Source organism: Neophocaena asiaeorientalis, unplaced genomic scaffold, assembly GCF_003031525.2.
Source record: "Neophocaena asiaeorientalis asiaeorientalis breed wild unplaced genomic scaffold, Neophocaena_asiaeorientalis_V1.1 scaffold606, whole genome shotgun sequence".
Lineage (NCBI taxonomy): Eukaryota > Metazoa > Chordata > Mammalia > Artiodactyla > Phocoenidae > Neophocaena > Neophocaena asiaeorientalis.
In genome coordinates this window covers 10,046,682-10,072,097 of record NW_020173687.1, presented here as the reverse complement: position 1 = coordinate 10,072,097, position 25,416 = coordinate 10,046,682, and the positions used below count along the sequence as shown (strand labels likewise).

General features: G+C 48.1%; 1 protein-coding gene across 4 annotated transcripts in view; it reads right to left on the bottom strand.

Annotated features, from left to right (window-relative positions):
• Positions 1–25,416, bottom strand: part of NFATC2 (nuclear factor of activated T cells 2) — a 144,350-nt gene that overhangs the window by 110,006 nt on the left and 8,928 nt on the right. For 3 of the 4 annotated variants that reach the window (XM_024750299.1, XM_024750297.1, XM_024750296.1), the window contains exons 2-3: positions 15,916–16,927; positions 11,419–11,590 (exon numbers count right to left, since the gene is read on the bottom strand). In XM_024750299.1, coding sequence (XP_024606067.1) covers positions 11,419–11,590; positions 15,916–16,927 — 1,184 coding nt within the window. The remainder of the gene's footprint in view (positions 1–11,418; positions 11,591–15,915; positions 16,928–25,416) is intronic. The other variant, XM_024750300.1, reaches the window with a different exon arrangement.

Below are 25,416 nucleotides of genomic sequence, written 5' to 3'. Positions count from 1 at the left end.
TATATATATATATATATATACACACACACACACACACACACATATACATCCACACAAACTTTTTCAAACCTGTGTCAGAATGTTCAGAATCAGCCACCCCTAGGCAGTGGGCCTGAGGACCATATACAGCAGGGGAAACAGTTTGGCCAAGGAGGCCGACAGCTGTGCTTTTAAATTCAGCTCCACCACGTGTGGGCTACATGACCCTGAGCGAGTCCTCTGACCTCATCCAGGGCACGTGTCAGTAAATTATGGGCACTCATATCATCCTATCATCGTTATCTAGCTCATGTCCATCCCAGCTCCGGGATGACAACATGAAATCCAAACTTCCACGGGAGAACAAAGGCTCCCTTTTTTTATCCTAACAGGATGGTGCGGAGGAAAATAAACAATAACAGGAAAGAGTGACAACGCACGTACATGGGGTGCTTGGTGCAAGCCAGGCCCCGTTCTAAGCACTTTCCCGTCTTAAGTCTTTTATCTTTACAAAGACCCTAGGAATTGCCCCCTCTGCTGAGTGGTGCAACCTTAAGCCTCAGTTTCCTCATCTGTAAGTGGGGTTAATAATAGCACCATGACCTCCTGCAACTGGCACACAGGGGAAGCTTGGTCAGGGCCACTAGTGACCACGTGCTTCCCGGGGAAGGCACTCGACACCTCTGAGCCTCATTCACAGAGCAGGGGCAGCAAGCCTGCCTGAGCCAGTCCATGTGACGTGCTTGTCACATAGGAAGTGCTCGATAAACAGATGCAATTATGGGCAGAGTCAGCCCACAGTTTTCCAGGAAGCTCAGAACAAGCAGCTTTTACCTCCACGCTCTCTCCCAGGATCCAGAGAATGGCTCTGCTGCTCTCACAGAGGGAACAGGGCCCGTGTGAGAAGCCATCACCTCCCCTCTCTCCCGGGCCATGTTGGAGCTAGCAGGTACTTACAATCCACCTCTAGCAGATGCCTCCTTTCTCAACAGGACCAGAGACGGTCTTTGTTTCTCCCGGGGTCCCTCAGTGAAGAAAGTGAAGGCCACGATGGGACCCGGATGCCCAGCGCTGGGTCCAGGGCTCAAATCACACCACCAGCCGGGCGCTGCTCAAAGATGCTACAGAGGAGCCTTTCACGAGCCCTGTCCCATCTCACCCTCGTGTGACGCCCCAACTGGAGCCCTCTGTGCTGGGGCTTGAGGCAGGGCCGGCTGGGAGCAGGGGATGGATGAATGAATAGGTGCATGGCAAGATCAGAAGCCAGAAGCTAAAAGCCGAAGTCAGGGCTCCAGTGCTTGCTGGCTGCCTGACTTCAGGTAAGTGACATTAGCTTCCCCCGGCCTCTTTATCCATCTGTACAAGGGGAATAATAGCACCAACTCACTGAGCGGTTGCAAGGATGAAATAGTATCACGTACGTAACAAACGATGTGTAAATAAACAACCCTCAATGTGTAAATAAAGTACCCTAAGTTAGTCTCAGATGTGGTTAACTCAACCAGAAAAAACCTGAACGGGCACCAGGATCTAATCTTGGGCTATCGGAGCTTAAAATACCCCAGATCCATGTCAATCTTTCCCTCTCAACCAAAGAACATCAGCAGATTAAAAGACCACTTTGTGGGACTTCTCTGGTGGTCCAGTGGTTAAGACTTCGCCTTCCAATGCAGGGGGTGTGGGTTCGATCCCTGGTTGGAGAGCTAAGATCCCACATGCCATGGGGCCAAAAGAACCAAAACGTAAAACAGAAGCAATATTGTAACAAATTCAATAAAGACTTTAAAAATGGTCCATATCAACAACAACAAAAAATCTTTTAAAAAAAAGCCTACTTTGTACCCAAGATCACACGGGGCACTTTTGCTTAGAACCCTAACAACTCTTAACAAAACAAAACAAAAAATCTGAAAGGTGTAGGTCTTTACTCTTTTCTAAGTGAAGACACTGCAGGCCAGCCAGTTACCCAGCCAAAGCTAATGAATGCGAGGACGGCCTTGCTCCGAACAACCGGCTCTTTCTGCTACCAAAAGGCAGCACAGATCGATGGCTCAGTGTGGGCTCTGGCTTTAAACCTCCTATGTCCGAATCAAAGCCACCGCTCGCCGGCTGGGCGACATCAGCCAAGTTGCTTAACCTCTCTGTGTCCCAATGTCCTTGTCTGTAAAATGAGAGTAATTCTACCACCTGCACTCCATAGCATCGCTGCAAAGATTAAGTAGGTCACTCTAAGGAAAGCACATGGTAGATGCTGGGTAAGTGTGCCTGTGTCATTGTTACAGCACAGTGCCTGGCCCATAAGAGGAATCCAAAAATTTGTTTATAGAACAGATGAAGTTTCCTCTCTATGTTCCCACTGGTTGCCAGACACACTGAAGGCTCAGACTTAATCTCTCTTTTTGGAACCATTATTCCTTCAAGATTCTGGAAATTTTCTGTTTTCTGCTTACACTGGGGGTGGCGGGGGGCAATGTTTGGCACTCATTCATGATAATTTATATTCTCATGTGAGCTGAAAGCACCTCTTGCTTCCCTCGGTGTGTTTCTGACACGCAGATGTGTTAGCACAAGGCACCATCCAATCCTGCACTTCCTCATCCCTCCACACCTGTACCTGTGCAGGCTCCGCCCCCCGACACCCTCTCTTCTGCACCTGGCTCACCCCTGGAGGCCAGCACCCGTCTCCACGCTTTTACAAGGCCTCCATGGCCACTCCAGCCTCAGCCAAGGTCACACGCCAGGGCTACATCTGGCCCACAGATGCATAGCCGCTCCACAGCATGTGGGATCTTCCCGGACCGGGGCACAAACCCGTGTCCCCTGCATCGGCAGGCGGACTCTCAACCACTGCGCCACCAGGGAAGCCCTGGACTGTACTCTTTTAAAAGATGTTTTAATTAATGGCCAGTGTGATCATCAAGAGACTGGTATAGACAAAGAGAGCGTAGTGAGGCTGGGTCCTCCTGAAGTCAGCCTCAGCATCCCCTCCCCACCCCATCCTCACCTTTAAAGGAACAGGCTGGGTCAAGCCAGCCCTAGATGTCTTCCCTCTGAAAACAGGAGAGTCTCAGTGTGACGGGCAGGGCTGCTCAACCCTGGGCACTCCGGCCTCCCCCAAGACTACAACCACCCACGTGCCTCCCGCCCATAACTGACCTCTCAAAGAATCCAGTTTGCTTGACTTTCAGAATATACCCAGAGTCCCACCATTTCTCATGCCCTCCACTCCCCAGTCCTGGTCCAGCCACAGTCCTGTCTCGCCTGGACCACCGCAGCAGCTCCTAGCGCATCTCCGTGCTGCTTCCCCCAGCCCCCCGGCGGCCTGTCCTCATCTGCAAGGCAGCCGGAGGGATCCTGCTGAAACCTAGGTCAGACCCGCTCTTCCTGGCTCCCACCTTCCTGCGAGTCCAAGGCCCAAGCGCGCCCATCCTCTTTCCTCTGGGCCTGCAGCCCCTCCTCCTCTGCCCTGACTCAGCCTGCCCTTCCCACACAGGCCCCCTCTCTGCTCCCAGACCACACCCAGGGTGGCCCTGGCTGTCCAGGCCGCCGTGAGCACTCATCCCCAGAAACCCGGACCTTTTAGTCCTTCAGCTCCTCCTTGGCCCCAATGCTACCTTCTCAGGAAGGCCTAACTGACCACACCCAATTCCCCTCGCCCTGGCAGCTCTTCCCATAGTACTTATCACCTTCCAACGTACTACTGAACTTTCCTATTTATTAGATTTATTGTTTATCTCACTGCAGCCAGAACGTCAGCGCCACAGGGGCAGGAATTTGTCTGCTTTGTTCACGGCTGCATTCCACACCTGGAAGAGTGCCCAGCACCTAGAAGGCGCTGGGTGAATAATTCGAACAAACGAATGAATGAGCAAAACGCACCCCCGATGACCTCAGAACACGTGCTCCCCCCCTGAAGCTTGAGGATCACTGTTTCACTCTTCTCCTTTCCTTCTGCAGAAGGTCTCATCGAACCTCTGTAGTTCTAAGCAAACGCAGCAGCCGTGATCAAGACAAATTAGCATCTGCAAGACCTGCTTCCTGTTTCACGGAGCCAGCCTCACTGAGCACAAAATTTTATTAGTCAATGGAAGCCAACACGCCCAGCCAATGCCAGAGAAGCGCGGCTCCCTGTCACGACTCCAGTTTCGCCTGGTCAGGAGGAAACCCCATCTGGCTTCTTTCTCCCCTGTCTTAGATATAATTTAAAGTGAGTCGCAGAGAGTACAAACGCCAAAATCCAACAGGATGAAAATCACTGTCCCGTAATCTGTTTTACGAGATGAAAGCTCGGAGACTTTACTAGCCTCCTCCAGGATGGGAAGGCGGTAACCTGGACAGGTGCGCCCCGGCCCCCCACTCTCCTCTCTGCAAAGCTCATTACTGTTCCCCAGGATGAAATCGAGATCAGGTTTCTGCATCTGCAAGGAATTTCTCCTAAAGGAACTGCCCATGTTTTCTCCATATGTCTGAACATCTGTTTGAAAGAATCAGGAGTATTGTCTTTGGAGGTGTGTGCTGTGGTTAAACAATCTCAGATTTTGACTACTTTATAACAAAAAGGATGGCTTTCCAATCCTTCTGTCAGTTGAAAACACGTCCCAGAGAGTGGTAAGAATAACGTTTATTGAAAGCCCCGGCACAAAGATGGATGAGGAAAATAATGAAGTGTCCTCTACCGGGAATTTCTATGCAGGATTATGGTTAAAGGGTCTGGAAGCAGCCAGGGAAAGGATTAAATGACAGTGGCATTATACAGGCAACTCTCAGCTGGAGTATTATGAGATCCCATAAGCTGAAGAGCTACGGAAACGCTTAAAGCCCAACCTTGCGAAGCTGCCTTTGAATGGCAGTTCTGTCCACCAAAGGACCACTGCTTCCTGTCCTGAAAGAGGACGAGGAAATGGTGGCAGGGTTCCACCAAAAGGCACGTGGCTCTTTCAAGGTGAATCAAGTGGTTCCCTTTCTCTGATCCCTACTGGTCAAAGTCACGTCAAAGAACTAAGATTCCCAGGCTCCTCAGAAAAAACCATAAGCTTGCTCTAGTTCCACGGGATTTAGAGCTTTATAGGAGAAATGTCCAGGGTCTGGCTGCGAACCGAGCTCCTTCCCTAACTGAACAATTCTTAGAAATCGTATAAACATAGCCTCTCTCCTACCTCCCTTTCTACTGATAACCCTTAACGTAGCACAGTCCTTATTAACCCCCAAAGGCTATGAACTTGAGGATATCTGCCTTGAGCTAAATCTAACTCAAACTTCGATTTAGTAGCCAAAATATAAAAATCAGAAATTTCACATCAAAATTCAGATTCCTAGCTCCCCTTAATAAAAACTGTGAAACCTGGCAACTTTGGTTCCCACATGGCATAACCAAGGGGCGCTGAGTACCAGCTGCCTCCTTCAGAGAAGGTACATACTGTGCTGTACCCTACTCCCCACCACTCCCTATTGCTCCCTGCTTGGCCAAGGCAGTCATTTCCTTCCGTCGTCTGGCTCCCACGAGCGCTCAGTTTGTAATCTTGTTTGTGCAATCACTTCTTTGGTTCTCTCCTTAGTCCACTGCTTCTAGAGAGATGCAGCTTGTTCTTGAGGGTATGGGAAATAAATCCTTACAAGTGGATATGCACTAAGCCCTGCAGTGATGGCCTGAGCATTAGAGAGTCTAGGACTCTGCTTCTGAGCTCCAGACTCATATACCCAACTGCCTACTTGCCGTCATTGCTTGGACGCCCCACAAGCCCTTCCTAATTCCCTCACCCCAAACTGAACTCATAATCTTCCCCTAGGAAAATGACTGCCTCCCCAGGTCTTCCCACGTGGCATATGACAACACCCTCTACCCAGGCGCTCCTTCACACCCCCACACCTAAGCCAGCACCAAGTCCCGAAGCTCACACCTTGGAATCCATCCCCTCCTCTCCCAATGCCACCTTCCCGTCCTCACCGCCTTGACCTTCCAGCCGGCACTGCCACAGCCTATCAAATTCCCCTCCCTGCTTCCTCCCGTAGAGAAGCCCACTCCTTAGAGGGAAGCCCAAGTGGTCCCAAAAATATTAAATCGGAATCATCTTCCTCCTCTGCTCAAAACTCAGCACTCCCTTCCCCTTGACCTGAAATAAAACCCAAGTTCCTCATCTTGGCTTGTGAGTCCTGCCAACCATCACCCTCCAAGCTAAACTCAAGTGACACTGGCCCTCCTTCAGCTCCACAGACACACCAAGTTCTTCCCTGCCTCAGGACCTCCGTGTGTGCCGTGCCTTGTGCATGGAACGCTATCCCACCACCACCAAAAGAGACAGAGACAGACAGAGGAAGGACAACATTCCTTTCTTTGCTGGCTCAATCATCTGCTCCAGGCCCCAGTTGGTAAGTCACCTCCTCAGAGGGATCCTCCCTCTAAAGCAGGTCAACCAAGTAGTACTTTCCTGACATGGTTTGTTTTGTCAAAGCACTTACCACCACCTCCCGCCCCAAGTTGTGAATCCAACAGATGAACTCCTAATCAGCTGTCACGTTCTACCTTGGAGTCCAGATGTCATCCCAGATGGCCCTCGTCTGGCCTCCCTGACACGCCCACATCTCAGCAACGGTCACACCAACCATCCTGGTCTACTTGGCATATCTGGTGCCCCTTGAACTACATCAGGGCAGGGACTGTGTCCATCTCACCCATCATTACGTTACTGGCGCCTAGCACAGCGCCTGGCACACAGCAAGCCCTTGACAAAATGTTCACCGAATGAATGAGTCATGAGATCTGAAAAGCATTTAAGGTTTGGAACAAACTTTCTTCCAAGATCAAGTGACATTCAAGAGAGAGGAAAGCAAAAAGAAAGAAAAACAGCTGAACACGGCATATGCTTAAGATATGAAATTTTACATGTAAGGAAAGAGAATGAAATGGTCATGTACTCATTTTATTTTCATATAAAGAGGAGCATAAAACCACTAGGCATGCAAAAAAAAAAGTGAAGTTTTATAGTGTGGCAAATAAAAAAGAGAAAGGTGAGGACGAATCATCAAGAGGGGGAAAAGTGAGCCATGGTACAGTACAGAAATAGAAACAGATGGAGAGATAAGGAGAGAGACAGAGATCAAGAAAGAAACCAGCAGAAGCATCTAGGCAAGGTACAAAACAGGGCTTCGCTGCTCTTCTGGGAATGAAAGGGCAACCCTCCAGATTTCGAAAGGGGTTTTCGCACCTACTTAAAGGTTAAGAGCCCTTGTCTTCTTAAAGTCCCCTCTTCTCTTCATTTTTCAAAGAAGTTTTTAAAAAACTGACTTCCTATGTTAAAAATCAGGGGTTAGCACATCTCGTTTTGAAGAGAACCCAATCTATTCAAATGATTTTTTTTTAAAGACTTCACTTTGTGTCTTTTGAGGATATGGCTACAGATTTTTAAGTCATACGTTGAGTTTTCAAAGTTACGAACAAGAAGAGGGGCGGATCCTGGGGAGCTGTCGGAAGAACGGGCATGAACATCAAGCACAGTGTAGTGGGCATCCTCGGAACTGCACGTCCAGCCCATTCCCTTCTCTGGAACTTTCCACGGCTCCAGCCCCTGATGAATGGGTGAGCAGAGCCTTGCACTGCACATGCTCTGACCTCTCTGGCCAAGCTAACTGGACCAGAGGGTGGCACCCTTCCCCCCACCCCCAGGGCCATTTAGAATCTCCCTGAGGGTCAGGACTTGGGCTCCAACGAGCTGGTGAGGGGCTAGAACAGGGACAGCATAGAAAATTGATAGGCAGGAGGGCCTGGTGGGCATCTCTCCACCAGGACTTCCCTGCCTGGTGAGAAAGAGGCGGCAGGGAAAGCTGGTCTGCAGAGTGATGTGGAAGACGAGGAAGGCTGTGTAACAGGCAAAGCCAGACACCTGAAGCCAAATCCTGAGTCCACCACTCAAGAGCTATGATCTTGAACAAGTTCCTTGACATCTCCTTGACCTACTGTAACTGCTTCTTAGGGCTTTTTTGAGGATTAAATAAGTTATAACACAGACGGCACTTGGAACAGGGTCTGACGTGTGGTAAATGCTCACTAAGTGTTAACTATCATTAGCACTGTCTTGCTGAATCGTAAGTTCACGACGGTGAGGGTCTCTGGCCGGTTCGTTCATACCACATCCCAGAATCTAGAACCATGCCTGGTACATAGCAGTGCTCAACAAACGTTTGTTGAATAATCAGAGAACAAAGATACCACATAGCCCCGAAAGGACAGACACCATGGACAGAGCCTCCTAAAGCTTCTCCTTGTTTCTTACCTGCTTTTCCCATCTCAGGGTAAAAGCCAAACTCTCCCCCATGGCTACTCAGGCCTTGCCCGCTCGGGCCCCCTCCTCTCTCCCCCTGGCCCTTCACAGTCTGGTTCCACTGGCTTCCTCAAGGTCCGCTGCCCCAGTTTGCTTCCTTCTGCCTCTAAGCATTTGCACATACTGTTCCCTCTATGTATCATCCTCCATCCAAGTCTCTTCTTCAAGGAAATCTTCCCAGGGAAATCCTCCGCCCTCTACGCTGCCCCCTCCATTTTACACGCCTGGAGCCTCATGCACGTTTCCTTCCTGCCACTTGCCACAATTTGTAATTTTATCAGGTGCATGATTATTTAGTCGATAACTTTATACCCCCGAGATCATGAGCTCCACAGAGAAGCTAACCACCGCTTCTCTTTTAGTCTTCACTGTATCTCAGCATCAAGCACAGTACATGGCAAAAGGTAGGTGGTCAACAAACACTTGCAGAACGAATCCACTTGTTGAATGGATTGACTGAGCAAAGAAATAAACCTTGGACTCATGACCATGAGTCCAGGTTCTTCTTGAGCTGAATCTCCTGACCTGATGATATGTTACCCCAGTAGCCTCCCCATATAATCCCCTTTTTCTAATCTGCTTTGAATGAGTTTCTCTCTCTGTTACAACCAAAGGCTTTGACTCCAGCACACACTAACACCACCTCCAGGCCAAGAGGTTCCCATCCTAGAGCAGATAAGCCTTGATTGATAATGATATGAAGACTTTCTTTTCCAAAAATCAGTGTTCAAGCATGAGTAAATAGTACCAGACCAGCCCTACCACCATAAACAACTATCAAATAGGACAAAAGTTGATAAGTCAATTGCTTTCAGGCACTAGACAGCAGGCAGCATAAGACTGTGGTCTACGAGAGAAAGGAAACATAGGAGGTGAGCCCACGTTCACTGCAGCTCTCTGCCTGGGGACAGTTTCCCTCCCACATGCAGGGAGTGGAGTTCAAGCAGAACACAGTGGGCCTGCTCAGTTGGGGAGACAGAGTTCAGAGTCCCAGGCTGGAGAAGCAGCTAGGATCTGTGGGTAAAGCATCAGAGAGGAGGAAGGTGCTAGGGGAGCTCCCCAAGTCCTTGGCCAAGGGCTGGGCTGTGTAAGCACAGGGAAAGAATGTGCAGAGTTTATCAGAGAGAGGCAGCTATGGGGTAAAAAGGGAAACAGAGAGACTAGAGGTTGAGCAGGCCTGGAGTACTGGAATTCCAGCCCACCAGAGAGGAGTGACCTCCCCACGAAGCATCCAAAAAGACTAGGCCTTAAGAGTAAGGTCATGCCTTAGAGTAAGGGCTACTTTAGACCTGCCCTAACATGGTCTAAAACCTAGCCTCAACTATATCCACAAAAGAAGGAATTTGATGGCTAACCCCATGAACCTGAAGGGCATGGGGAACACCTTGGGCTTTCCACAGGTCTACCTTAACAAAGGGTAAAAATCAAGCCTATAAAAGGTCAATGTGATCAGCCAGTAACTGAACTACCTTTAGAGGAAGATAACAAAATCAAGAGTCTCTACAATGTCCAGTACACATCATCATCACAATGTCAGTATACAGTCAACAATTACTAGACATGCAAAGAAATAGTAAAATGTGACTTGCGATAAATGAAAAGAAGCAACGAATGGAAACAAAATCCCCAAAAGGCTGTGATGTTAGATTTAGAAAAAGCAACTGCCAGGATTTACAAGTTCCTAATATTATCATTAAAGTCCTTAACCAGGTATATACACTCAAAGCTACCTGTGAAGATTTTAGGGTTAGGGGTTTGTATGTTTGTTTTTTGTCTGAATTGTACTTGTGTCATGTCGTTTCAGGGGATGCTCAAGAATCTGCATTTTTAACAACTCCTCTGAAGGGATTTTTTTTTTTTTTTTTTTTTGCAGTATGCGGGCCTCTCACTGTTGTGACCTCTCCCGTTGCGGAGCACAGGCTCCGGACGCGCAGGCTCAGCGGCCATGGCTCACGGGCCCAGCCGCTCCGCGGCATGTGGGATCTTCCCAGACCGGGGCACGAACCCGTGTCCCCTGCATCGGCAGGCGGACTCTCAACCACTGCGCCACCAGGGAAGCCCTCTAAAGGGTTTTGATGCACCATCAGATTCTTATCAAAGAATACTTTTACTTTAAGGCAAATTTAAAGGAGTTAAATTAATTTAAATGTATTAAAGGGCTGGTTAATTGAGTTGGTTGGTGGCCACCAGTCAGCAGTTCCTGGTTAACCAGACTATACAATCAAGAATATTTCAACTCAATATTTTGGAGGGAAAAAACAGTTCTCTACTTATTTTGAAAAAAAAAAAATCTGAGGTTAAATCAAAAGCCACAGACATAAAAGATAATGATTGGGCTTCCCTGGTGGCACAGTGGTTGAGAGTCTGCCTGCTGATGCAGGAGACACGGGTTCGTGCCCTGGTCCGGGAAGATCCCACATGCCGCGGAGCGGCTGGGCCCGTGAGCCATGGCTGCTGAGCCTGCATGTCCGGAGCCTGTGCTCCGCAACGGGAGAGGCCTCAACAGTGAGAGGCCCGCATACCGCAAAAAAAAAAAAAAAAGATAATGATTAAGGAAAAACCAGGAGGAAATGCTCAGAGTATAATGTAAAGTGAAAAAAAATCAAAGTACAAACTACTATAACATCAAGTATACAAATGTACAGTGATAGACATTGCCATGTTTATGAATAGAAAAAAAGGCAACAGGAAATGTATCAAAATGCTAATAATAGTTATTTTAGGTATTTGACTCTGTGTAGTTTTAACTTTTCCCCACTTTTCAATATATTGATTTTCCTCAATGGACTCTCATCTGAAATTTAAACACAAAATGATGGCTTCAGAAACCTTCAATGCAAAAACCTCTGCAAAACTCTAGTGGTCTCTCAATCAGAAAGAGAAGAAAGAAGAAGCTTGAGCATGAATATCATTTCTATCCTTATCCAGCTCTGTAAGACTTTTGTCTATGGCTTCTGAGTAGCTGGATTAGCTTCTGATACTCAGTCTCAAATATCCCATCCCTCAGAGGAGAAGGAGGCTAAGACACATACCTCAACCTAAAAAGCACCAAGCAGTAGCTCAGCAGAAGTAAATCACCCAGTGATAAATGAGGACGCAAAAGGAAGAGAACTCAAGGCCATACCTGAACCACAGGGTGGCCGCCGGTCGGAGCTTTGACAGCCCCTCGGCTGCCTTCTGTCTCGTAGTGAGCTCGGTGATGTGGCTTGGGCTGCACCTCGATCCTCAGCTCATAGGAGCCTGACTGGTGGGAGAGTGGCCACTCAAGTGGTGGGAGGGATGCAGTCACTGGGATGCTGAAGGAGGAAACAGAATCAGTCATGTGTACAATAAATCATATCCCGTCAACCTGTACAATAAACATAAATGGTCCCTTTTCTGAAAATCATGTCCAATGGGCATATGATAATGTTGGCTGTTGGGAGGCACACATTTCTCAGACATGATAGGTAGGGCTCTTCACAAGGTAGAGATCTTTTTCATTCTCTTTCTTTGTTTTCTCTTCCATCTTGATGAAGGGAGAATGACTGACATCTCAGTTTATGAAGCTAAGTTCATGATATGATTGTTCTAGCACGTTCTGAACCACTGTAACTTCTTTTCCTCTGGAAATTTTGAAGAATATCACCTCTCACCTCTAAAGAACATCCCTTATCCAGGATGTTTTTCTTTTCCAAAGGAGTAAGTGTGGGAGAAGGAACACTGAAATAGAAATCAGGGGCCCCACTGTGTCACTAACTTGCCATGTGACATTAGGTATGCAACTTCATCTTTCTTATCCTTAGTATCCTGTAACCACAAATGGACCAGATGACATCTGAGAGTTTTTCTAGCTTGTATTTCTGTCTGATGTCTCAATTAAAAGTAAATTTAGGGAGAGGCCATTCCCAGTCACAATCATTACTTCTTGGGTCAAGTGTAGAACATCTAACCACAGAGAGGTGTCTGGTTTTGGTATGGATGAGCCAAACCACTCAGACTTCCTACAATTAAATGAGGAGTAAAGGTCAAGAGCATGACTGGAGTTACACACCCAAGTTCCACCTCTAACTACCTGTGTGACTTAGAGCAAATGCCTCTATCTCCCTAGGCCTTAGTCTCCTTCAACTGTGAAATGGGGATACTGAGATCATATAAAGAGCTTAAGCACACTAACTGCTCAATAAATATTAGCTATAATTATTTTTTCATGTAATATAGTATATATTTCAAATAAATAGTTACTTCCTGTAGACAATCTGACTACAGTATAATGGTATTGGATATGTATGCTTTGGCATCTGAATTTGTAAAATCTTTGAGGGCATGACATTAAGTTTCATTTTATTATACAGTCTCAACCCTACCCAGCACACACATCAGGTACTTGATATGAGGTTAGTATTAGGTCATTGAAGAGGTGAATGAAGTCTTGACAATCTATCTAGACCATTCACTCAGAGCCCAAAAGAACCTAGAGACATTTTCCCAAAATCACAGAGCAAGACACAGCCAAGGCTCCAACTTAAGTCTCTTGACTCCCAGTCCAGTGCCCCTTCCACATCTCTACACTGTCTCTTATCTTATTAATTTCTTTAAAATAGGCCCAAGAAAATACCTCATTGATGGAATGAGTCTAGAGCAATGCCTGACATTTGCTAGGTCGTCAGTGAATATTCAGTGAGTGGGCGGACAAATGAATGGAAGGGTAAATGGATGAATGAACAAGCAGTTTTATTTCAAAGAACACCCATATGTTCAAAGTAGCTTTGAAGTTGCAAATGCATGGATTTGTGTCACTACGTCCTGATTTTTCACATGCCGGAGAAAACATTAATCTAATCAGGACAGTCTTTCCTGCTAAGCCCAAAACTGCTAGAAGCTAACATTATCAACTGGACTTAATTAAACATTTGCAGTGAGGCCAATTCTATCCCTTCTCTCTTACAGCAATTCCAAGGGGAGAGTGGAGGGGGGCAGCAGCCCCACAAACTCCATCAGTGCCAGAGCTGAACTTGAACATACAATCCAACTTACGATTCCACCCTCACTATGCAAGGAAATCTCCAGCCCTTCTTTATAACCACATTGCCTCCTGAAGCCCCTTTAACTCTGAAGTCTCAGGTGTCTAAAGTGCCTTTATTTCTACCTCAGTTACAGTTCCAAGATGCCTTCAAGCTTCTGTCTACATCCAAGGTGCCATATGTGTTCAATACTCTTATTTTCATGTATGCAAGTTAATATTTTCTAAAGTTAGCAAAATAAGGCTCATGAAAAAAATCACTCCACCCCTGTATGAATCAAAACATTTAGTGAGTAGAAGATTCAATGGAATATCCCTAAGTATCAACTTCTAATCTTGTTTGGTTCTGGAATAGGTATTTGACAACCGAAATATAATCTTAAGACTCAGACCACTGGAGACAGTCTGACATCCTGCATTTGAATTCCAGCCCCCTGCTGAGTTATCCACACTCCCTGAGATAACTATCATGGTGAAACTCCTCTGAATGCCCTATCTTCTCAATCGAATAGAAAATTCTTGCAAATATCTCACTGGCTGGCACAGATTGGCACTTGCTACGGACTAAAGGACTCTAACTCAACAGAACCTCTCAGATCAAGCCACATAATGGAGAGGGAAGGATTTTATATACAGTAAAGTCTCAGATAAATGCCTCACAATCGTATTTTATATTAATGATCCTCCTCACTCCCAAATAAGTCATGTTTTGGAGACTGATCAAGGAGTTGACCAGAAATAACAAGGAGTCAGGAATCTCGAATTCTGATTTCCAGCTTGGTCATGAACTAGCTGGGTGCTGATGGGCATATCACTTCACCTCTCTGAGCCCCAGTTACTCAACCTGCACCGGGCGTTGATCTCGATCAGCATTCCTAAGGTGCCTCCAGGAAACTTTAGTCTCAGAACTCCGTGATCAGATGGCCTTTGAAATCACCGCACATTCTGTCCACAGCGGGGAGCGGCCCCTACACAAAGGTATCTATTAAACTCAATTAAACCCAGAAACTCCTTTCCTTAAGGGACTGACTGACCTATGATGGCACTAGTGTTCTCAGAACCTGCTTTGGAGGAAACATCAGACCAGAAGCTCCATTCAGTCCATTTCGGTCGGGGTTGGGGGCAGGTGGGCGTGGGGAAGCCAGGCCCAGTGGACAGGACCCTAGGCTACTCTCAACCCCACATCAATCAAAACGGCTCTACATTACCTATTTTGGCATTCAACGTTTTATTTGAAAAGAAGAGGCTTCCGTTTGCTACAAGCAAATAACACTTTGAAAACCATTGGGATAACGGGAATAGCATAAAGCTTAGATTCTTCACCTAATAAAACAGATAAAATAATCTCTGCTCCTAATCTGTGTACCTCATTTTCCTTATTATCAAAATGAAGATAAATATATAACCAGACCAGGTTTATGTGAGAATAACATGAAATAACCCAGAGAGAGTACTTAGAAGTGTGCCTGGCACACAGCTAGCATCCTGAAATGCTGGTGATTATTATTGCTGCTATCATCACTCTAACAGCTATTGGGGACTCAATCTCCTAGCACACGGCGCATCAGTGAGGAAGCAACAACGTGCTTCCTCTATAAGGTTAAGATTCCCCAATAACAATAACAGCTGTCTCTCTCATGAGCTCTTACCTATGTAGGTTCTATGCTAAGAGTCTGATGTATATTATCTCACCTAATCCTTAAAAAAACAAACAAACCAACAAACAAAACATGCGGTAGGTACTATTATCATCCTCATCTCACAGGAAATGAACCAAGGCCCAGAAAGGTGCTCAGTGAGAATGAAGGTCCTGATTGATTAGCAATGTCTGCCCTGGGCATGGCATCAAAAAGGTGCTCAATGAGAAAGAGGGCCCTGCATGATTAGTGATGTCTGTTATGGGTACAGCAGGATGGCAGCAGCAGACATGCCCATGATCACACAGCCAGTGAGTGGCAGAGCCAGGACTCAGATCCATCCCTGGAGACCCCAAGCCTACATGCTGCTATTCATGCATCTCTTCAGCTTGCCAAGATTTTAAGCTCCTTGAGGATTATGGCTCCCACATTTTTTGAAGACCTCCATATCACTGATGGCAATACTGAGGCACATAGCAGATGCCAACAAACATCAATTCCTCTTACAATAAGATAGCAAATTCCACATGTTCAGGCTTGCTTTGAGCTTACTAGAATGTCAGCTCCACGAAGGCAGAATTTTTTTTCCCATTTTGTTCACACTGTCTCCCCAACACCTGTAACAGTGCCTGGCACATAGTAGGTGTTTGATAAGTACTTGTTAAATAAGCGAATGCATGAATGAGCTCAGTGTCATATGAGCAATCACGTGCATCCTTTGACTGCATCCTCCTAACAACCACCCAGTAAGTCAGGGACACTTCCACCCATTTTACAGATGGGACAACTGCAGCTCAGAGTTTTGTTTTGTTTTGTTTTGTTTTCCCAGAGAATTTAACTTCCTTTTCAAGGTCTGGCAGCCAGTAAATGGAAAGCCGGGATTTAAGACCAGTCTAGCCAACTCTGAATCCCATGCTCATAACCAGAAAACCTTCTCTTAAAACTGGACCATGGAATAAATCGTTTTCAAAGCCTGACTCACCTGCAGATGGGAATGGCGGGCACTAGCTGCTTGGGCCAAGTTGGTGGCACCAGTAAGATGGACTCGGGGGCTGAGTTCCTCCTCTCCTCCTGCTCGCAGGGCCCCAGGAACTCCACGGCTGGGTAGATGTGGCGGGGTAGGCCAGCCTTGGACGCGGCGCTGGACACCGGCGACGGGTCGGGGCTGGTCTTCCACATCTTGGGGGGGATCCCACAGGGTGAGTCGGCAGCGAGGCTGTTCAGGGCATCCATGAGGACGGCAGAGCCAGCCGCGGGGGGGTACCCGGCAGGGGCGCCGTCGTCCCGGGGCTGCGGCGAGGGGCTCCGCGAGCGCTGGGGTGAGGCTCCGGGCAGTGGGGCAACCAAGGCCCCCGCGCACGAATGCCTCCGCTTGGTACCAGGCGACGAGGAGCGGGAGGCCGGACGGGGCACGGGCGAGTGGCGGCCCAGGCAGCTGTCCTCAGCGAGGCCGGTTCGAGGTGACATTATTGGCGAGGTTCTGGGGGAATAATGAGCAGGGATGTTTTGAAACTGGGGACACAGGTCGTCGGGCCCGCCGTTATTGGGCGAGACGCAGGGCGAGGTGTAAGGGGAGAAGGTGTCGGAAATGAAGCTGGCAGAGGAGCCGCTGCTAGCGGGGCTCAAGCAAAGCGGCTCGCGGTAGCCCTCGAAGCCGGGCACGGGCAGCGTGAACCTCGGGCTGGCGGCCACCCCCGGCAGGGGCGGCTGCTCGACCATGAGGCCAGTGTCTCTCATGCGGAAGGGCCCCCCTGACTGCATCAGTTCGTGGGATGGAGTGATCTCGATCCGAGGGCTCAGGCCCGAGGCCCCCACTGGCTTGGCAGGGCACAGAAAGTTCTGGGGCCCTACCCTATCCGGCTCTCCCAACCGGTGCGGGGGCTCGCCAGAGAGACTGTCTAGGGGGCTGTATGGCTTGAGGCCATAGTCCAGGACATCATCGGGGTATGCGAGTCCGGAGGGTGGGCTGGCGACCTTATGTGCATTCGGTTCTTCTGGAAAGAGAAGGGGGGAGGGAGGGGTCTTTTTAAGCCTCTAAAACACAACTCCGGATGCAGAGCAATCACAGACTGGGTTTTGTCTCCTGTTATTATTATTATTTTTTTAATCCCCGCCACACCAAACCGCAGAGCTAGAAACTCCTTCCCTCACAGAAGGAAAGTGAGGCCACTTCATCCCAGATTCCTTGAACGGAGAGATCAAAGCGGAAGGATTCTAGGGCAGGTGCGCGAGCACAGCTGGTCCAAGCCGTGCAGCAGCAGCCGGAGACCTGGATGGCTGGCTGGGCTAACGGCTTCCAAACTTTTGTTTCAGTGAAACCCTTAAAAGAAATGTGATTTTATTTCACAGTTCAGTTCACACCATCACGTTCACTGGCAACTGAAACAAAAGCTTCCCAAAACAATACTTACCCTGCTACGTATGATGCACTCTTATCTATCCTCCTGTCTGGAGTTATTTTGTTTAAATTCTGGTCATAACTCATTAAACAGATTTCCTGTCCCACCAGTGGGTCATGACCCACAGTTTGAAAAACACTGACCTAGGCCCATCTGCTCTTTCTACGTATATGATACAGCTACAAGATGCAGGGGGAGGCCACAGCAGCTCTGGAGACCATGAAGCTCTGGGTTCAAATCCCAAATGTTTATGCCCACATGTAAAAAAGTGACTTAATTTACAACCAGAACTCCTGAGCCATATCTCATCTTGTGCCATTTTACAGATGAGGAAACTGAGGTCCAGGGAGGGGAAGAGATTCACCCAAATACAGAATGAACAGGATTAGAAATCCCCCAGAAAAGCTACTTGGCCCCCAAAAGACAGAGCCATGGCTATAGAGCCTCCCAAACTAGTAAAATCAGTGGATACAGAATGATCTAATTTTGTTCTTTAATCGTGGCCACGTAGCTCAGGCTTCTGCTGCCACCTCGAAAGAACCCGTGGCTGGAGAGTGAGATTAGAGAGGGAACTAGCTATTTGTTCCCACCATCCCACACCCCGCCCCTCCTGCAAGTTCCCCAGCTCCACAGAGGCCCCTCCACCCTCCCTGTCGTTACTTGGGTCAGCCTCGACTCTTCTCTCGTGACCTTACATCCAATCCATCAGCAAAGCCTGACCGCTCTATTAAAATGTAAACTAAATTCAGGGGTCACCACCTCCCGCCACCCTCTTCCACTTGGACCGTTGCCGTCACCTCCTCCCTGGTCTCCCCATTTCTACACTCACCCTCTATGGTCTGTCCTCCACACAGCCGTCTATGGAAATGTCCACTGTAAAGTGAAACCCACTTTAAAGGCTTCCCTAGATGTCCCCAGGACAGTCCTTAACACACTCGTCCCCTAGCCCTGGCCTGTCTCACTACTCCCACTCTCCCCACTTTCCCCCAAGCTCTCAGCACCAGCCCTGCTGACATCCTCACGATTCTTCAAGCAGCTCCTGCTGTGGAGCTCCCTCTCCCTAGAAGTCTCCCCCCAAGCTCTTCACCTGGCTGCTTCCCTTAATTCCTTCACATGCCTGCTCAGTTAGCAGCTCCTTAGGCCCATCCCCACCCCTGTGTCATTCTCCACCCCATTTCCTTGCCATCTTTTCTCCACTGACACCTGTTAGCAGCTCACATCACATCAGATATTATCTGTTTAGAGAATCACATGCTGCTAGATCAGAGGCAGGCAAACTACAGCCCCTGGACCAAAGCTGGCCCACAGATTGCGTGTGTAAGTAAAGTTTTATTGGAACAAAGCCGCTCCTATTTGTTTACACATAGCCTGTGGCTGGCTTTTGCACTGTAACAGCAGAGCTGTTTGGTGCACACAGGTGATCCTCCACTTCCTTGGTGCCCTTTCTGGGCCATCCTGGAGTAAGTGCTATCTGGTTTAGCTGAGCTGATCTCATAGGGTTCAGGTGGTGCCCCACCCCAGGTGAGAGCCCAGAAATGGCTTTCCACAGCTCCTAGGATCAAGATAAACAACCTCAACTAGGTCAGCCCGGTTGAGCCTCTGCCTGCCCCTCTAGCCTTGCCTCTCTCTACCCTCTCCTCTCCCCTCTCTCCCCGGACTCCAGCCAAACTGGCTGTCATTCTCAGAAAATGCCAAGCTCCTTTCTGCCTCAGGACCTTTGCACTCGCTGTTCCCTCTGCTCAACAACTCCTCCCCCACTCAGCCCTCTTCGTAACTAAAACCGCTCCTTCCCTGAAGCTTGGCTAAAGTGTGCTCTCAGAAGTCCTTCTGACCTTGACGAGATCAGACCCCACTCACACTTCCCTGCTCTGCTCCACTGCACTTCTCACAATTCTAATTCAGTAATTCTGTAGCTAACTTATCATCTGCCTCTCCCCCAACTCCCAGTCCCACCTCCACCAATCAGTCAATTCCATGAGGACTCTCTCACCACCCCACCCCACCCCCACTGTATTCCTAACGACTGGACAGGACCTGCCACAAAGTAGGCCCTCCAAAAATATTTGTCGGTCTGCTGAATAAAGCATGAAATATTTAAACTACTCCTCAAAGATGCTAACATCCAGAACAAACGGTAGAAAGACATAACCTTAAGAGAGGGTGATTCGGTAATATGTATCTAAATTCCAAACGCATGTATACTTGGAATCAAGCCCTGTTTATAATCCCCAAAGACTGGAAGCAACCTACAGTCCATCAGCTGGGGATGGGTTAAATTCTGTCATTCACATAGTGAGATACAATACAGGTACAAAAAGGGTTGAAAAGGTTCTTTTTACATTGATATAGAATGACCACAAGATACTGTTAAAGATGCACACAGTATGCATAGGATAGAAACAGAGCGTGTGTACACACACACACATACACACACACAATGCTTATGGGTACACAGGCTTTCCCTGGAAGTTACAGGTAACAGTGATTTCCTCCAGGGAGAAGAGCTAAGTAATTAGGGGCAGAGGCAGAAAGGAGACTCTGACTTCTGTACTACACTGAGAATAGAAAGATAATTTCCAAAAGGCACGTTTTTATTTTATTTATTTTAAAGGGGGGGTGGTGACATAACATGATATATAGCAATGACACCTGGTTTAGGAAGCAGAAAATTGCGTTCTAAGTCCTGCTCTGCCACTAACTAGTTGTGTGACCTTGGAAAAGTCCCCTACCCACTCTAGGTCTCAACCTCCTCATTTGTAACCGGACAGCGTTAAACCAGATCGGTCTCCTTGGCTGCTTCTGGCTCTGACGTCCTTTCATTTTTCTAACTAGAGTCTGTAGGGTCTAGGGTTCTTGTAAAGCTGCAGTTCAATATAAACGTGTACTTGTGCCTGCACGCGCACGCGCGCACACACACACACACACACACACACACACACACACACACACAGCCTTCCTGGCAGGTAACAGAGCACAGATTTTTAATCTAGGAAGAGATCCAGGTCAAATCCGTGTCCGACAACATTCTGATAATCCATTGCCCTGCGAACCAGCAAAACAAAACACAGAAAGCCTCTTAGCAAGAATTCCGGCCTTATCAGAAAAACTGCATTACATCTTATCAGAAACACCCCCTCGGGGCTGATGTGAAAGTCACAGAAACTTTTTGCCATAAAAATACACATCACTCACACTCTGGGGCAGCAATGAAAAAGACAAAGGCCAGTTTGCTGAGCAAAAGCATTTAAAGCATTTACATTGGTTTTAATTAATCCAAGCAGCAGAGTTTTTCTTTTCTCTCCCCAAGATTTTGAAAGTTTACCCACAAGCAAGTAATATGGAGGTAATTTATAATCATTTAATTCTCATTCCCCTGGGTATTTGACAGTAATTCTCACAGACAAAAGGCTCGTGATTAAAATATTTCTTTAAGTAGCTAGGATTCTCCACTATTTCTCCGTAAACAACCGCCACCCTTGCAGAGAGCTCCCTCGCTGTGCCCACACAGCACTGGGCCAAGCTCGTCTCATCTCAGAAGCACCAGATTCTCTCAGAAGGGTTTCCAGAATGCTTGCTCTTCTTACCACTTGCATGATCTTTGCTGTATTCATGTACCACCAGTGAATATTATTCACTTAATATTTCAATTTAAATTCATTCGCCTATTACTTTCTTTTTTTTTTACAGAAACTTTACACCCCTACCACAAATGGAAAATCAGTGTCACTTCCATAAATAGAAGGTAGGGTAAAACTACAATCAAAATAAAAGTTACTAAATTCAAGCGAGACACTGTTGCTAGCCAAAGGCTCTGAGACTGAGGCCCACTTTTTTTCCTCCTTGATGCTCTTTATTTAAATAAGGTATCATTTATACGTACAGGTTTTGAGTGCAGAGTTCAGTGAGTTTTTGCCAGATGTTCTACACCCTTGTCACTACCACAGTCATGACGCAGGACATTTCCACGACCCCAGGAAGTCTGCCTTTTTTTAAGTTGGAATTGGGGGAGGAAACAGCAAGTATCAGAAAGAAAGGCATTCAAGACACAGTAGCACCTGACGGAGGCCTCACTCCTGACTCAAGAGAAGGCGCCCTGCCAAGGGGATGACCCGCGTATACAATGTACTCATTGGGGCGGCCCGTGAAACCGTCCCACTTGCCGTGCGAGGTACCCAGCCCACACTCGAGGCATCAGGATTCCGAAAGAGGCAGAAGGTGGAGGCAGAGATGAGGGATTCAGAGGTTGCTGCTCTCAGTCCTCTGTGCCTCCATGCTTTTGCACATGCTGTTCCCCATGCCCAGAACACCCTTCCATACCTCCTGTCCTCACTTTTCCTAGCAAGCCACTATTTGTCCATCAAGATTTCACTTGGGCCACCTCTTCCTAAAAGCCCTCCCTAGGCTGGATCAGACACTACGGACTCTGTAGTGTTGCCAGAACCTGAAGAGTCGTGTAGTGAAGTCTATCAAGTACAGATTCACTTGCCTGTCTCCCTACTAGACAGTGAGCTTTCTGAAGGCGGATAAAGGCCGATAATCATAACAACAACAGCAACAGCAGCTACCATGCGCTGAGAATTTATCTGCCAGGCTCTGCTGTAAACACACTACATGCAGTAAATTATTTAATTCTCACAACCTATGAGATGGGCACTGTTTACTCCCCTTTTACAGATGGGTTAACTGAGGCACAAAGAGGTGAATTAACTTGCCCGAGGTCTCACAGCTTGAACCCAGCAGACCTGACACCAGGGGTTCTCAGCCTCAGAACTACTGACACTGGGGGCTACAGACTTCTTCGCTGTGAGGCTGTAGGATGTTTAGCAGCATCCCTGGCCTCTACCCACTAGATGCCGGTAGCATCCCCTCCCCTCTCTCAGTTGTAACGACCGGAAGCATCTCCAAGCATTGCTGAATTTCTCCTGCGAGGCAGAATCACCCGCAGCTGGGAACCACTGCTCTAGGCCCTACAGTTCCGGGCCCTGCTCGCAGCCAAGGCCCAAAAGAATGTTGGGAGCATCCATCCACGAGTCAAACCTGAACTGATTCAGAAATGAGACATCTGCTCCCCGTCAGCCCCAGCAGGTAAATCATTTCTGCAGCAGACATCTGAAAGTCGAATTATCATCGCCCTTCCTTCCATCAAGTTCCCAGGTGCTCACCCCAACATCTAGGCCCCATGAATATTTGGGGAGATCTCTGGCCACTCCCCAAAACCGCAAGACAAGATTGCTGGGGAGGCCAGTCCAGCCCTGCCCTAGCAAGGCGTCTGCACTGAGGTCCGGGTCTCGGTCCAGACACAGTGCTAGGGCCCCCAGCTCCACGGCTTCACCCCTTTCCCCCACCCCCCGTCCGGCTGTGTGACCTGGGGGACCTCTGAGTCCTCGTGTATAACACAGTTGCTGAGGTTGGTGACAATACCCACCTTATCCACATGAAGCCCAAAACACACAAAATAAACACTCAGTAAATGGGGCCTTCCAGTCTACTCGTATTATCATTATGGAACAAACGATCTTCTAAGTGAAAATTCTCCCCTTGCTCTGCTTTCATTGCCTTATTTTACAACTTGAAAGTGTGACACACACTGGCCCCCAAGTGCCTTCCAAAGCATTAAAAAAGAAAAAGGGAAGAAATTTTTATAAAAATAAAATGGATTGGTCAGCACCTGGGGAATTCTCTTTTACTGCTAGCCTTCAGAAAATATGTGGAGTAGGTAAAGAATGCCTGAACACCCCCTCCACTCCATGCTTTGTACTCCCTCTTCTGGGGTACCTGGGGTATCAACTAAATCTTACTAAAATGTTAGTGACACAATGAGCTAGTTGCAGTAACAAAAATGATTCTCACTAACACATCTCTACCATATACTTTATACCAAGAACCACTATGTATGCATTTAGCATATACTAATGTTTGTCTTACAAAAGGCCTACGAAGCAGGTGATAGAGTTTCCTCATTTTATAAATGGGGAACGTGAGGCTCAGAGAGGGTGATTAATTTGCCCAAGGTCACACAGCTTCTAAGCGGCAGAGCCAGATTCAGTCTCAGGCAGCCCACCCGGCTCCTCCACCCGCATAACACATGAAAGGGGATACTTCCTGGATGATGATACCTTAATTCCAACACACAGAAACGAGGTGTCCCCAGAATAGGAACTGCTCTGGAGCCCCATCATGAGGTAGGCTGCCCTAGACAACTAAAGACACGGATTCCTTTCTTCTGGAATATTCACAATCCCTCCATTTGCCCCAGGATTGAGTCAACGATTATTTAAAAATCCCACTCAGGCCACAAGGAGCTCTCTGCCAGTGCCTGCCCTCTTGGAGCCTCTGGCGGGCCTGTTGCTCACCCTTAAGGACACACGGCCAAGTCTGAGACAGCCGCCAGCGCCAACTCACCAGCCAACAGATCGCTTTTGAAAAAAGGAACAGCAAGAGAACATCTTCTCCACCTAGAACTACAGGCGGGTGGAATTTTCAGGAAGCAGAATAGAATGACCAAAATAGAAACCCAGCTAAGGAACCTACATGAGGCATCTGTCCTTTGGGGAAGGGGGAAGGGGGAAAGGACTGCACGAACCGGTGCTCTCAGGCTTGAATGACTCGGTAGAGAGACGCCAGGGCATAGCCTGGAGGCCAGACGCCCCTCAGGCTGGCAGCAGGGCCCCAGAGCTGCGGTCCATCCCTGTCTGAGGTGATAGACCCACCGCTCGATGAGCTGACACCCCAAGGTGGTATGAGTTCCAGGCCCTGGGTTTGAGACATCACAGTCTGTTGCCATGGCAGCATTAGGATGCCACAACCTGGCACTGTACATGTGCAGCCAGAGGACAGGGGGATAGATGGAGGGAAGGAATCCTGCCTCCCTCCATCCCACTACTCTCATAACCTCCTTTGTGTTGGGGGCTGCAGGAAATGCCAAGAGGAGCAAAAGGTGGATGGATTTTTCATCCGGCAGCTTGCACCACCTACAGGAAAGACCTTCTTTGAAAAATCAGATTGTGCTTCAAGTAATAAATTCAGCACTTAGCAAACTTTCCAAAGGGCCCCCCATGCCCCTACTGCCCCCACCATGCACAAATGCCGAACAGTAATTGGATTCCCAATCAATGAATGGTGTGTATTAATAATGACGGAGAATCAGGTTGTCACACCCATCATTCAGAGATGACGTGTACAGAAGCAGGGCATGAGAGGTGAGAAATTCCATCCAGATAAGTCAGGTCCAGAAATGCCAGAAAGGGAAGAAAGGCAGTTTACCATCCTGTCTCGTCAGTGTGGAACCACTAGAAAAAGCCACCTTGAACGCTATGCTCTTTGCTGACCTTGCCCCAGCTAAGGCAGCTGTCTGCCTTCACCAGACAGGGCAGAAAGGAGGGCTCGGTCCTGCCTCCCAGGCAGCCTGCCATGAGGCCAGGCGCCTGGGACACAGGATCCAGGACCCGGGACAATTTGCAAGCACCGAGCCTTACAGACTGGCTACTGGCATGGCTGTTTGCAAAAACACACGCACCCGCAGGCTGACACGTATTCCTTTTGGAGAGAACCAGAGAAATGTATGGAATCTGCAACCCATGTGCCTCAAGGTCAGCTTTTGGATGGGGGCAGCAGGGCCCAGGCATCTGGCAGACATGGGACCTCACCTCTGTCCTCAAATTGGGATAGAAAGAACCGGTTGCAAGTCATTCCATGGGGCCCTCGCGCTTTTAAGAAGTTCAAAGACCTTCCTATTTTTAGCCGTTCACTGCGCCTCAAGCTTTCCCGTGTTATTACCTCTCTCTCTGGGGTTTACAAGCACCCTGGGAAGCCGGAACCATCAACTCCTCTGTGTTACAGAGGGGGGCCCTGAGACTCAGGGGCGCGAGGATTCACTCAAAGTCACAAAAACAATCAGGGGCAGAGCTGGGGTTCAAACTGAGACATCATTTAAATGCAGTCAAATGCACAGATATTAGAAGTACACCTCGTGCCTTTTTACAAATGTACGCACCGTGTAGCCACCAATCAAGATATAGAATGTTTCCATCCTGCCAGAGGATTCTCTGGTGGCCCTCCCCAGCCAATAACCCTCATTCAGGGGG